This window comes from Schistocerca serialis, chromosome 8 (genome assembly GCF_023864345.2).
Source record: "Schistocerca serialis cubense isolate TAMUIC-IGC-003099 chromosome 8, iqSchSeri2.2, whole genome shotgun sequence".
NCBI classification, from domain to species: Eukaryota; Metazoa; Arthropoda; class Insecta; order Orthoptera; family Acrididae; genus Schistocerca; species Schistocerca serialis.
The window spans coordinates 325643816-325659403 of record NC_064645.1 but is presented as its reverse complement, the minus strand read 5'-3'; the positions used below and the strand labels follow the sequence as shown (position 1 = coordinate 325659403).

Here is a 15588-nt window from a genome sequence, read left to right as displayed (position 1 = left end):
TAATATAAAATATATAAACATAAGCTTCAGAAAAATTGTATCACCAATGAGTGAAGGTTAATATTCATGCTCTCCAAAGGGGAGTGCCAAATGTGAATGCTGCCTCAACAGTTGAGGTGTAACATAATTAGCCTTGAAACTGTTCACTTTGATGACACAGCAATGTCTGACTAGAAACTATAATTGTGAGTATTTACAAGGATAAAACTCTACTCTAAAATTTTGAAAAGAGGCTATGGAAGTTCCCAAATGTGCAACAGTTTACAGTGCTTATCATGCAAGTAAACCAATGCAAATGTTCCTGTGGTTTACATCATTAAAAACAGAGAAGAGTACTCAAAGAATAAACTGAACACTGGCTGTCTTCTGTAGCTCTCAAAAAGATAATAATGTGGAAAAAATCTAGTCAAACAACTATTCATTGGACAAAAGTAATTATTGCATCAATCAGTGCTTTTAGTGACACCATTCTAGCTTAGGAATATTAATAAAATACTGTATCGAAGATGAGTAATGGAATGAGTTAAAGGTAACAACTCACTTTGCAGTAAAGGCATTCAATGATATGTAGCCACGTAAACAAGAACTGGGATATGATATTTCATTCTGTAAACCCCACAAATATAAGACAACATAAAATATAAATTGTAGCTATGTGTATTTTCTAATCTGTGTTGCAAATAATACGAAGTACACTACCTGAATGAAAAATTGTATACCATTTCTTGTTTTTGTGGCTGTCTAATACTTACACCGTTTAGCATGATGACAGAAATGTTGGATTCTGAAGACTCAAATTTAATGTTTATTTTATATTGCTGTCAGATAGATATTCATCCACCCTTTTCTCTCCTCATATATAGCACTTTTTATCCACCTCTATTGGCATTAGTGGTTTATACGGCAATAATTTAACATTCTTGCTTACAATGGCTGCACCTTTTATTATTTTTAGTAGTTAATGTAACAGAAATTTGTAAAATAAGGCTTACTTCTCTAAATATAAGTATATTACATTGCAATATAAAAGGGGAGCTATACCATTCGAAGTATATACCCAGACTTCTGTCTGGTGGGAAGAATCGCCTCTCCACGAAGTACAGCTGATTGTAATACTGGAATAAAAGAGCTACACCAGAGCTGTCACGGAGAGGTGTCCGCATTGCCTGCAGGAAAATAACAGTCGTTTTATTCCCAACTTAAAATTTATTAAAAAAAGAAAAAATTCAAAATTATAACATAAACGTAAATTTATCAGAGATATAATAACGGAAAGTCATACACACCTGTCGAATGTCCATAAATTCTGCAATGGCATCTTCATATTGACAACCATCTTCACTATAGTGTTCCAAGATGAAGTCCTGTAACATAGTTTAAAATAAAAATACTCAAGGCAGTACTCTGAAAGAAAGTTTTTGTACATTGCATTGTTTCGGTAAAAATATGTGATTTACATTAAAAATTGCAGTATAGTACCAACTCTATGAAACAGATAAGAACAATGAGGAAGAAGAGAAGGCAGTAATGATTTATGTATTTGATTCATTTTCAAGTGATGATAAGAACTGAAGTACATATTCCTACTCAGCTGTGTCAGTTTGCAGTAAGAACTCTTACGCATTTAAATCATGCACAAAAAAAACTAAAGACAAATATTTTGCAAGTCCAGTAGAAGGTAATTCATAAGCATCTTTGTGGTATCAGACAATGACTGTGCAAAAACTACATAACAGAGGGAAATGCAACTCATCCCCACAGACACAGAATTTTTTCCAAGTTTCGATTCATAATACTTGCTGTGGTGTAGTTGCAATGGAGGGGAGATGTGTCACAACATGTAGAAAAGAAACAGATTTCCAAAAGTGAGCTGCTGTCCTGCCTTCCCAGGCAGTTTGTGTCAGAGACTTCAGTGAATTGCACACACGTGTATTTCCTATGTATATTCTAATTTTCACACACATCTTCTGAAACCCTGCAGGTACTTAAGAACAATCCAGACTTTATACATATGTCTGAAAATAGCTTCTGCTTAGGTTATTGAGAATATTTGAAGTCTGGGCAACTTTGTCATATATAGCATGGTTTGAGACCGTGGCCATGATATAAAATAAATTGTTGATTGTGTACGACAACCAGCCACAAATTGGTTTTGGGTTACTTTATTCAAAAAAGTATTGTCACCAGTTTTGAATTTTTTACAGTTCATGATCAGACAGTTTTTTCATGCTTTCATCAATACAGATTACACATTGGTTTCCTGTGAGTTTGATAAACAATAATTTACCAACTAAAAACGTGTAACCAAAATGGTTTTGTGTTGGAACCAACTTATGTGAAATATCCATCTGGCACATTTGTGTTAGCACTTTTCTTGCAATGAAACATATTCTCAAGAACGTTTGTAATTTCAGTCACAAACACTGCACTGCATTGTAAACCACTTGCAATGTGCTCCACATGTTTTGATTTATATAATAAAAAAACAAATTTTTTTACTGAAAGGCAACTCGCAACAAGAAATTAAGGTATAATCTGTATTGATGAAAGCATGAAAAAACCATTTGATGACAAACTGTAAAAAATTCGAAACCGGTGATGGTACTTTTTGAATAAAGTAACTTAAAACCAATTTGTGGCTGGTTGCTGTACACTATTAACTATTTTTAAGTCTTCTAAAGTGAAGTAAAAAAACTTCCAATGAACATTGTATCAAATTACACCATTAATCTAGTGACAGTAATGCCGTGTACCTCATTTATCTGTAAATCACGTAAACTATCATTCACGGTCGCAATCTGGGCATATGTTGCATCTGCTGTATCATCAGGGACCATTGGTAACTGTCTGCTTGCATCAGGACTAATATCACATGAGCCTCTGGTCAGAGTATCACTGACACCATGACACCAACAAACATTGCTTCTCTGGTGTTGTAAAAGAGTTGAGTGGAGCAGGGAATGGTGCTCTGTTGTCTTCGGTGATTAGAGTATGTTCTGTCTACATGTGCACAGACATGGCCCAGTGAGCTGCCTATTCTGGGATGGATTCACTCACCACACACAGGTCCCATGCCACACTTCATGGTGTGTGTGTGTGTGTGTGTGTGTGGGGGGGGGGGGCATCAGTTACAACTCTCAGTCACATTTGGTGTTTCTGCAGGGTAAAGTAACCAGTGCTCACTACGATGTACAAATAGTTATCCCCCCGCTACTGCCATTTCTTCGACAGGAAGGCGATGTGCCTTTTCAGCAGGACAATGCACTTCAAGACATAGCTGGTGCAACCCAAGGTGCTCTTAGTGGCATTCTGTCCTGACTTACAAGTTCAGCATGTTTCTCGTCAAATGAACAGCTATGGGGCATGATGAAGTGGGAACTTACTCTATCTCCAGGACTGAGTTGCAACAGAAGATGCCAAGATGATTGAGCCAACCTATTGCAGGATGCCATGCATGCGCGAATACACGCCTGCGTTGCTGCAAGGTGAGAGGACACTGTGTACTGATGCGACTGTTTGGACGCCCTTTAATGTGACGTATGTTTCCTTTCGCCTGAATTTGTTATCATGTACTCCTACCCATCACCTCACTTGTCAGTAAAATGAACTTGTCCTTGAGGGTGTCGAATTTTTTCCCCAACAGTGTATTCAAGTGTATAAACTTATATTTTCAAGAGTATATAAGCACTGATGTTTCAAAAGGTTTGTGTGACTCTTTTCCTACACTTTCAGTTCCTAGGAGAGCAGAGAATTTACCATGCGACATTAGTCCAAGACGTCCATTATGAATTGTGCTTTTGAAGTTGGTAAACTACCACCATTACTAATTCCTTATTGTTGTTAATGTTTTAGCATTTTCGCAAGAGAATAACCTCACATTCACCATTCAGGTGCCACAGTCCTCAGCAAGACTGCACTCATACTCGTAACAAACGAGTCTCACCACAGCAATAAAACGATAGGGGCGTTTAAATTGGCTCACTCGCGACGAGTAGTCGACTTAAGCAAAGTCGCTCGTGTGAAAGGGGTTTAAGAAGAAATTGTTCAGCAAAAACTCAATACTACAATTCCATTTCATGTTTGCCCTGAGAACATTAACAGCTTCCTCCTGAAGCCACGACGCTGCCGTCAAGACCGAGTACACACTTTCCGTGAGCGAGCTAGATGGAGGATGGGCCGCGTGTGCCATAGCGAATTGTATTCCAACCGCGTCTGCTTCACCTGCCAAGAGAAGTGTTACGCAAGGTGGTTCATCGGCTTTCACAGGTCGCTGGCCAGTTGGCCCCAACTTTTCTCTCTGCTGCGCAACTCGTCGCTGCTACGTTGTGATTATAACAGCCAGAACGCCGACATTCATCGAGAACAAACTCTCGGACAGCGAATGTGGCTAGCATTAAATATTCTTTTCTAATATTTCGCCACACATTTGTGCCGCTAAAACGAATCATTATTCTTCGGAAAGGAATAATAATAATAGGGTTACATCCATGGCGGGATTTAATCTACGTACAGTATAAGAAATCGTGGTGAAACTAAACCTTATTTATTGACACATTAATGCTTGTATCGCATTGAAGTCAAACCAAACTTTTATCCGTTTTGAATAACGTACGCTGCATTTGCGATAAACGCATGAATGTATCCATAAATTCATTTCATGAAAATTCCTTATTAAACCTAGATTGCATCTCGCCACGGATGTAACACTACGATTATTGCTATTATTGTTCGTTTTCGAAGAAACACGCTTCGTCGTAGAGAGAAAAGTGGTTGATGGATGACTGGGGGGAAAAAAATGACAAAACTCTGAAGTACAGGCCGCTTCTAATCTACCACCTTAGCCGGTTTCGCTGACTCCGTTACTATACAGCTGATGCTATCGCTCTATTCAACACTCGTAAAACTTCGAACCTCAATTTGCCAAAGAGCCTTCATACTAGATGAGCATTAATTGTTATATTAGTGTACGTACAAACGTACTAAATACGAACAAGATCAGTGAACCTGTAAGTCTATCCTTCCCTTGTAAGTCAGCAAAAGAAATTTCACTGATTTATGGAACATACGCTCCGTTGTTTAGTCATATTCTCAAGTTACATATTTTCAAAGCTCTATCAGTCTATAGCCATGTCAGCGTTAAAGCGCTACTTGTTGTCTTAGAGAGAGGAAAGATAAAACAGCACACAGCAAAATTTTTAAAGAATAGTGTAAAAATGAGGTACCTGAAAAATATGAAGTTCGTCACCATCGCGCGACAATTTGTTGCTCAGTCAACATGATCCGAATTTGCATTGCGAAACTACAGCAAAGTCGTCACATTCAGCAAAATAACCTTGGAATGCTATGTGGTGAGCAGTCCGAGGAAAGAATAGTGCTAAGCAAGGAGACCCGGGCTCAAGTACCGGCCATAGCACAAATTTTACTTCATTTCTTCAGATTCCATCATTGTCGCAGATAATGAGATGAGATTCAACAGTCTCGAGGAAAATTTAATTGTAAACCAATAATTCTCAATGACTTTCCGTCCTCGAAAACCGAGGTGGCGCATTCGAGTGCCACATTCGAGAACGTCGTCTTACTTCTCTCGTTGCGGATCGGACTAACGTCGGTAGCGCTAAACACTGCCTATTTTATATGTGCGTTAATACAACCCCATTAAATGTTGCTACGAATTGTCCCTCGAATCTTCAAAAACGATTATGAAAATTCAAGCGAATAAAACATATTGAGGAGAGTGAAATCACCATTTCTGTGGAGGCTATATGGATTCGTAGCAAATAATACCACGTGAGTTGGTTCCCTACATTTTGTGACCAGTTACGGATATAAAACAATTTTCTCTAGATTGTTTCAAAACGGCGATCCCACCGCTCGAAACTGCTCCTCATAAGAAAGAATGACCTGATAAATTTAAAGTAAGCTATACAAATTATGAGGTTGACGCAAAACTTTTTAAGCTGTTTAGCAACTAACAACACCGTACACACGAATAGTTCGTGGTTATAAAGCTCATATCCATCCCGAACACTGCATTAAGTCAATGTTCAGTATATAGTGAACATTTCTTATTCGTCACTCCAGTTTTAATGGATCGAGTCTTTCTTCGTACTGTACCAATGTGGGTCGTAGGTACAGTAGAAGAGTATTTATCGTGGCCAACGGCCTTGTCGCAATGGTAATACCGCTTCTCGTCAGATCACTGTAGTTAAGCGCTGTCGAACTTTGTTAGTATTTGGATGGGTAACCGTCTGGCTATACCGTGCGCTGTTGGCAAGCGGAGTGCACTCAGCCATTCTGAGGTCAACTGAAGAACTACCTGAATTAGAAATAGCGGCTCTGGCCACGAAAACTGACAACGGCACGAAAGCAGTGTGCTGACCACATGCCCCTCCATATTCGCATCCAGTGATGCCTATCGGCTGAGGATGACACGGCGGTCGGTCGGTACCGTTGGGCCTTTCGAGGCCTGTTCGAACAGAGTACTTACCATAAGACGCAAAATTTACCTAGTAGCAAGTCACGTGGTGGAAATGGTCTTTCATTCTACGATTCCTATCCCTTGAGCAGTTCGCAGCACCCTCACACTAACTAATGTAGCTCGTACATGATCCCAACAGCATTCCTCTGAATTCCTACCGTGATTTTACGCCAGACCAGGCCACTGATGGAGGTGTGAAAGTCCACAGCTCTAACAGATATGGGCTCAGGGATAAAATAACTTGTACTTAGGACCGCATGTTAAACGTCGACAGTAGTCGTTCGGCTAGAAAGATTCTGTGTTGGTGATACGGTGTTTAATATGCCTTGGGCACGGTAGGGACCGTAAAATGAATGAGCGCTAGGAATGTGTGAGTGTTTGGGCCGGAGAACCGGTCCCGGGGATTTGAGGGCAGTGGAGGCTGTCCCACATCCCGCGGGAGATCCTGCCCGAATGTCAGTGCCCTCTCTCCGACGCAACGCCGCCACCAGCTCCACACCGGCTAATTGCGTAAGCCAGCAGCAGATATTGGATGAAGCGCGAAACCATAGCGAAGTCACTACATTCGGCGAAAGAACCAAGATACGCAACCTCGTGGGCAATCCGACTGATGATTTTACCGTGAGAAGACCAATACTCCGCTTCGAAAGCAACAGTATGATGACATACCGCCAGAGGAAAGCCCAGTTTCTCCTGCCGTTTTACTTCCTCGATAAATGACAAAAAATTAATTTACTTTCCGATAAAATGGCTGTCATTATAACACTAAAACTTTTAGGTGCTCACTGAAAAGCCAAAGAAACTGGTACACCTGTCTAATATCGTGTAGGGCTCCCGCGAGCACGCTGAAGTGCCGCAACACGACGTGGCGTGGACTCGACTAATATCTGAAGTAGTGCTGGAGGGAATTGACATGACGAATCCTGCAGGACTGCCTACAAATCCATAAGAGCACGAGGCGGTGGAAATCTCTTCTGAACAGCACGTTGCAATGCATCCCAGATATGTTCAATAATGTTCATGTTTGGCGAATTTGGTGGCCAGCGGAAGTGTTTAAACTCACAATAGTGTTCCTATAGCTACTCTGTACCAATTCTGGACGTGTGGGGTGTCACACTGTCCTGCTGGAATTGCCCAAGTCCGTCGGAATACACAATGAACACGAATGGATGCAGCCGCGCGGGATTAGCCGAGCGGTCTCAGGCGCTGCAGTCATGGACTGTGCGGCTGGTCACGGCGGAGGTTCGAGTCCTCCCTCGGGCATGTGTGTGTGTGTGTGTGTGTGTGTGTGTGTGTGTGTGTGTGCGCGTTTGCCCTTAGAATAATGTAAGTTAAGTAGTGTGTAAACTTTGGGACTAATGACCTTAGCAGTTAAGTCCCATAAGATTTCACACACACACACACACACACACACACACACACACACACACACACACACACACACACACACACACACTTGAATGGATGCAGGTGATCAGACAGAATGCTTAAGTACGTGTCACCTATCGGAGTCGTATCTAGACTTAAAAGGAGTCCCATGTCACTCCAATTGTACACGCCCCACACAATTACAGTACCTCCATCAGCTTGAACAGTACCCTGCTGACATTCAGGGTCCGTGGATTCATGAGGTTGTCTCCATACCCGTACACGTCCATCCGCTCGATACAGTTTGAAACGAGACTCGTCCGACCAGGCAACATGTTTCCAGTCATTAACAGTCCAATGTCTGTGTTGACGGGCCCAGGCGACGCGTAAAGCTTTGTGTCATGCAGTCAGCAAGGGTACACGAGTGGACCTCCGGCTCCCAAAGCCCATATCGGTGCCGTTTCGTTGAATGGTTCGCTTGATGACACTTGTAGATGGCCCAGCACGGAAATCTGCGGCAATTAGCGGAAGGGTTGCACTTCTATCATCTTGAACGATTCTCTTCAGCCGTCGTTCGTCCCGTTCTTGCAGGATCTTTTTCCAGCCGTAGTGATGTCGGAGATTTGATGTTTTACCGGATTCCTGATATTCACGGTACACTCGTGAAGTGGTCGTACGGGAAAATCGCCACTTCATCGCTACCTCGGAGATGCTGTGTCCCATCGCTCGTGGAACTTCTAAAACTCCACGTTCAAATTCACTTAAATCTTGATAACTTGACATTGTAGCAGCAATAAACGATCTAACAACAGCGCCAGACACTTGTTTTTATATACGCGTTGCGGACCGCAACGCCGTGTTCTGCCTGTTCACATATATCTGTATTTGAATACGCATGCCTATACAGGTTTCTTTGGCGCTTCAGTGTACATTCGATAGAACGTCTGCATTAACGCCACCTAACGGTCACGGCTTATTTTGCTAAGGCAGCCTACGTAACGAAACAATGCACTAGTCCATGATACTCTTGCACACCGGAATTTTTAACGAGATACTGTGCATCCATGTCCTGTGAAGGGGGTAGACCAGGATAGAAATTTTTGAGCCTAATATTTTTTGTTTAAAATGTTTCTTAGAGTATTTTCTTTGAGATTCGTATTCATGAAATGTGCATCCGAGCGTTCGTATGCAGCCGATATAGTACAGTAATAGTTATGGACGGGACACTTCCTATTAGTTTCGGGCAGTATCACAGGAGACTTTAGTATCAATTGAAATACTATTCTCGACAAGATTTCCCTTCGTAACAATTCCTTGACGGTAAACGGTCTGAAGGCATGGGGTTGTCTCTAGTCTGCCTAACGTGTCATTTCGCTTGTTTCTCATACGAAGCAAAACGTAACTGCTTGAAAATGACAAACACATCAATATGGATGGAAAAGGTTCGATAAGTGATCACAATCGTGGAGAAAACGCTTACATTCGCACGCGTGCCAGCTATTCTATTTGTTTTCGACGAAATGAAAGTGTACTGTGATGTACGGTGCTGGCATTGTGGATTAAAGGTTTGAATATTGAAAAACAAGTTTGAACTTTAAATGATTGGTTTTTCAAAACAACATTTTTCAAGTTGGCCAGAGCTGGAATTCATGAAATATACATGCAGGTACACTATACCTTTTTGTAACTTTTGAATCTGATTTTCTTCAACTGTAGTACGTAGTATTTTGCGATATTTTAGTTTCTATTTTTGGGGCACGTTTTCACGACTTTTTTAACGAAGAAAGCGACTTATTTCAGAGTGCCGTCATTTTATTAAAAATCATTCTTTAAAAATGTTCCTACGTTCTACGTTAGACAATATAATCAGTTGCAAACTAGTTTCTGAAATTTTGTTGCAGGTTAAAAATTGTGGCGTTCAGAGCCCCCCCACCAACCGCCCTTGCACTCCACGCAGGCCTTTCGTCCATGTGTAGTGTCCTCTGGGTGGAAATTCACGTATTATAGTCTTAACCGAGCACTGGTCGCGTGGATTACATATACGATCCACATGTGAAAATTTTGAAAAAAGTTGTATCGTGACAATACTTAAGAGCCCCTCTGTACTTTAAGATGGATCGCTATGGACTCTCCCTGCGAGCGCCGGTTACATGGGCTCGTCAAAGTCTGCCACCTACCATTGTAATCCGTGGGACCTATTACATAAGTATTTTCTAAAGAGTTTTTTCGTTAGTACATTTTTACACTTTGTTGGAATACGTTTGAAAACATTTATTATTGATTATGGATCAGAGGCAAGGAACTAATTCTAGCGTGGCTGAAGTTCGAACGAAAAATACTATGTTCTGGAAGAGCAGGACCATCTGTCTGATTCTTAACGAGAGGGAGGCCGGTACATGATCTCCACAGGAACCGGATATAACAAATTACTAGAACCGTAGAAAGAACGGTGTAAATCAAGTTGGTAAGATGTGTGCATGCTGTATGTCGTATACAGAAATTCAAGAAGATGGCCTCTTACTGTGCGTTATGATCAAGAAATAGAAGTAAAAAAAGTATAATGCCCGTAATAAATTCATTTGGTCCTATCATTCCAAGATCCTCAGTTCCGAAAGCCACGTAAGATTCGTATTTATACGAGTATGTATTTCTTCAAACTAAGTCAAAGCCAATGACGTCACCTTGGTTAAAATTGTGGCTTCTTATCAAAAGTTTGTTGCGTTTTCAAATACGACGTAATTGTTTACTTTTTCATGATAGTTTTTAATTAACATTACTATGGGCAACACATCAAACACGCAACGAAAAAAATTTCAGAATTCGATGGCCTATTTTTTAGTTGAGAAAATAGCTTACATACGTCGACCATGCCATCACTTACGTTTCTTTTCAAAGCGCGACCACTGCAGGGTCAAGGGTGTACAGTTAGTTTTGTAATTTGATTGTTATTTTTATTGAAAAGAAAATCACGAATATCGGTTGCAAATTCGAGCGTCATACTGGTCTAAGCCTTAATACTGTATGCCTCGATTTTACACGTACACTAATATGCAAAACCTAACGCCGAAAGTAACTTTCGCATGAAGTGCCACAAGATAGCTCTATGTCCTTTCGCCGAATACGTTCTCGTTCCAAGAGGTCTTCCACCTACGCTGTTTGATGCGGCCGCGCATTATCGTCCATCGAAATTACGTCAGTACAGAATGCACCCCTGATAAATGCACACGGGTAAGGGGCAGCGACACAATCACATTGACCACTGAGTGTATCGTATTCATTTGGTGGCCAGTACGCCCAAGCAACATTATGCCTCCGCACAACGTCGTAAGGCCTGCACCACCAGGCCGATCATGTTCGACTGTGTTGGACGTACCCTCACATGGTGAGAGCTGGAACACGTAGTAGATCCAGGAACTTCGTCGGACATGATCGTTTTGGTGGTTCAGGTGTAATGTTGTGGGGAGGCATAATGGCAGCACTGACCCACAAGTCGTTGAACAGGGTACACTTACGTGCCAACGATCTTATGACATTCTACTCGTTTCCCGCGTGCGTCTTTTCAGCGGCGCATTCGGCCATGATTTAATTTTGATGATGATGGAAAGACACTACAGCCTGTGGCGTCCACAGAACCGGACTCTCGATCCGCACCAGCATCGCTAGCTGCCTGCTACCGTCTGATGACAACACAGACTCTGTGAAGGGCCTGTTTGAAGGCGGCCTGAGTTTTCCTACCTCCCTTCACCGTACGGTTAAGTGGCGACACGCTCACTACCGAAGAGGCCGCACCGCATCGTCCAACAGCGCCTTTCACCTCTCGCAGTTCGAGATGGACTCTTATTGAGCTCGCCATTCACTTGCGCAACTACTAACAAATGGCGAAGCATTGCAACAGCAGTGGCTACATATAGTGCCCTATGCATAGTCGCTTCAAGCAGCGCTCAAATACATTTTACTCATTTCGCATCGGCCAATTAGCTTTTTTTGCGTTTAGAGCACATATACGCAGTCAGCACCTTATTACATATGGGACACATCTGATGATTAAAAATCTTCTGTTAGAACAGGGAGAGCACTTTTTAGCTGACAGCAGATCGGTATTCAGACACAGACTCCGATAAGTCCCCGGACCCCTGTTGACATAAAAAAGGGGAATGAACTGCTGTTTTATTAGTATTGATTCGCAAAAGAGCAGCTGAACTTCAAGTAGTCAACAACGCAACTTTTAAGAAAACCGTGTAAATGCGAGTAGGACTCGCGCACCGGGGTTTCCTTCCGAACTTAATTATGCGTACAGATAGTTTACCCATCCTGGGAATCGACCATCTGTACAAGTTTTGCCTGTTATGGGTACTTGAAAAAAATAGGTCCCGGGAATTCCAAGACTGTCGAAAATGACCAAAAATTATTTTTCGTATAATATGCTTAGAAATTAACAATTCTGGGGTCTTTTCCTTTGCTTGTACTGTGAAACATTGCTTCTTACCTAATTTCATGATTCTAGATCAACGGTAAAATACTCTGTAGCTTTTGTTGAGAGATATATTACGGTATGTTGATAATTTTTACTTTTGGACCGTCTAATTACAACTGAACGAAACAATTTTCGTGCCAAACGCACTTCGCCATCTGAGCTCAGATGGTAGAGCACTTGCCCGCGAAAGGCAAAGGTCCCGAGTTCGAGTCTCGGTCCGGCATACAGATTTAATCTGTCAGGAAGTTTCATATCACCACACACTCCACTGCAGAAAATCTCATTCCGGAATGTATATACAGGTTATAAACAGTTCTGGTGATTGGCTTTTCTATGGCGCAGCAGTATTTTAAGTTCTACGTAAAGGTTCCGTGGATGATGTACATACCGTAATATTACACGCAACTGAGGGCGACAAGACTACAAAGTTGAAGAGGTTTGCAGAGTGAGGTGACATAAATCGCCGTATATTTTGATTGCATTGACTTAGAAGCTTCAAAATTGTTACACCATCATGGGACGGTAGACTTTAGTATGTGACATGCATTTTATCTCGTTAAGTCCCGAGGAAATGGCTTTTTAACAGAAGGACAGACAACAGAGACTAACAACAAAGTGACCCTACAGGCTTAAGGGTTCCGTTCCTACTAACTGATGTACGGAACTCTCAAAAGATTTAAAAACTGATATGATTTATGCCAATGTTTGCGAGTGCAAGAATTTCAAATGAACCCGCCTTACGTTACGATATGGGCCAGGATGTCATCGCGATATTCTGTTCGGACCACATTATTTGAAAGGTACGTGAAAGGAAATGATTATTGGGACATGTTGCAAACGTCGTTAACAGTTCAGCTCGAAAACGACGGAATCATGGGGCATGTTTGGTTACAGCAGCACGGAACTCCAGCACAACTTTGCTATTCACATGCGTGAGTTTTTTTATTTTTATTTTTTCTGAAATTGCGCGCTGTAGAGTAACACCTCCAGCCCCACTGATATGGCCTTATCACGCCGTACAGCTCATCACGGGGAATAATCAAGTATAGTCTAGCTCAACATCGGTACAAGACTAACGAGGAATTTCGAAAAAGTGTGGAGCACGTCATTCGAAATGTATCTTCACTAGGCGTCCTTGAGGACATGGAGATTCATAGATCTCCGCCTAAGGCACGATAACAGACATGCAGATTCACTGGGTGCATAGTTTTCATGTGAGAGTTCTCCAATATATACTTATCAGCCACATTATTATGCCCACCGACACAATAGCTGGTATATCCACCTTTGGCGTTAATGAGATGATTTACTACTGAGAGTAATGTGCTGCATGGAATGGTACCTGATTTGAATAACAAGAATTCCTTTCTATCGACTTACTTGGCAGACCCTACATTCCTCCTCCAACAAACAGGGATATTGTGCGAAAAGGATCGCGCATCGAAGTACATCGTCAGAAAAATGTTCTCTCTGCACAGCAGATTTGACTGGAAGTGGGCCAGACATCACGAATGGGACAGATTAAATTTGCGATCTTAGTCTGGCTTTAATGGTGTACTAACCTTGAACAGCTTAGGAAGCAGTCGAAAACGACGCAGTAGGAAGGAAACCAGTTCCATCAAACGCGAGTGTAGGTTACAACCGCCACGCTACATATATCACGGTTAAACGGAATCCGACAGCAAAAATTGGCACAGCTGGTCGCATGAGCGGACAAACGAGAATACTGACCCCGCAAATTCACGCCATATGTTATCACGCGAGTTACCTCTATCGTATAAACTGTGAACAGATCTGATATTGCGACACTAGTCGCAAAGCCAGTCTGTGGCGATCTTATCTTATGCGTGCTTTCTGAACGCACGTGGTCCACAAATCAAGTTTCTTCAACCTGTAACCTACGAGGGCGTGAACACTTCCGATATTAAAGGCGTTCTTCTCCCGTATGACGATTTAGTGGCTCCTTACAGAACCATTCACGAAACCTGTCCATCACCAGCGTCGTACTTTCGTTTTTGTGCTTCCGTTAATGGACCCACACACTTGTCACTAAGCTCTCTTTCAAAGTCGCTGGTATTTGCTATTTTCCTTCATCAAACACGCAAAAGCGAATAATGAACTGGACAAGGTTCTGTAGCCAACACAACACCTCGCCTTGCGCATGCGCAAAGCCTATCCCCTCCCACCCCTCTTCACTCGGCTACTATGGACACTACTATTCTGCCGCTGCTTTTACTTTTAGGAGTGTGACAACTTCGATCGTTATTTTCTTATGTAATGTATTATTAAAAATGATCAGCGCGAAATGTATTCCACCGCGTTCTCGCTCTGATTGGAGGAACACAGGTGTCGCATTAATTAACGACGAGTTTCTATGAACTGTCATTTCATTCACTACTCCTAACACTTTCGTACGACAGGCGGTTTTGGGGACAGCATACCTCTCACCACAGACAACGCAGTGGCCGACAGCCTTCACTTAAGGGGAGGTTTACTATCTTTTGGTTCAAAAAATCGATTTTTTAAATTGCATTTTTGGATCCATAAAAGTGTTTAGAATCCACCCTTGAAACGGCTTTTCCAAATACGGAAAGGAAATGTTTGTTATTCGCGGTTGAACAAAAAAATGCACCTGCCTGAAATCGGCCTCTTTCACGCACCAGTTTTTTTCTTTCTGAGGACGAGTTATTGTACCGGTGCTTGGGAGGAAACACACAAAATTCAAATGGACGTCTGAACGCGTGTTTTTGGAAGTTAGCCCCCAAGCATTTGTATTCTGGTGCGAAGACTGTGGAGATTGCGACTTTCCTGGCAGTGAGCAGCTTCAACGAAGGGTATTCAGCAATTCTGAAGACCATGACAACAATGGACGTCACCCTGGGACACTATTCGGCGCAGTTCGTCAAGCATTCAGACGACCACCGGATTCAAGCGGCCGAAAACCGCTTGTCACCGGCCGTACGAGCGGCTCTGGAGCAGCGCAGGATGGCCCAGATGGAGCAGAACGCCCTCTATGAGGAAGAGGAAGGACTAGTTTATGGACCCGGAATAGAAAAAAAAATTGGTTCAAATGGCTCTGAGCATTATGGGACTTAACTTCTCAGGTCATCAGTCCAATAGAACTTAGAACTAACCAACCTAAGGAACTAACTAACCTAACTAACCAACCTAAGGACATCACACACATCAATGCCCCAGGCAGGATTCGAATCTGCGACCGTAGCGGTCGCGCGGTTCCAGACTGTAGCGCCTAGAACCGCTCGGCCAC

At 42.2% G+C, this 15588-nt stretch overlaps 1 protein-coding gene across 2 annotated transcripts in view; it reads right to left on the bottom strand.

Moving 5' to 3' along the window:
* The window catches only part of LOC126416184 (rhophilin-2), a 461568-nt gene that overhangs the window by 12552 nt on the left and 433428 nt on the right, over positions 1 to 15588 (bottom strand). For both annotated transcript variants that reach the window (XM_050083765.1, XM_050083766.1), the window contains 2 exons: positions 1287 to 1364; positions 1042 to 1166 (listed from right to left, as the gene is read on the bottom strand). In XM_050083765.1, coding sequence (XP_049939722.1) covers positions 1042 to 1166; positions 1287 to 1364 — 203 coding nt within the window. The remainder of the gene's footprint in view (positions 1 to 1041; positions 1167 to 1286; positions 1365 to 15588) is intronic.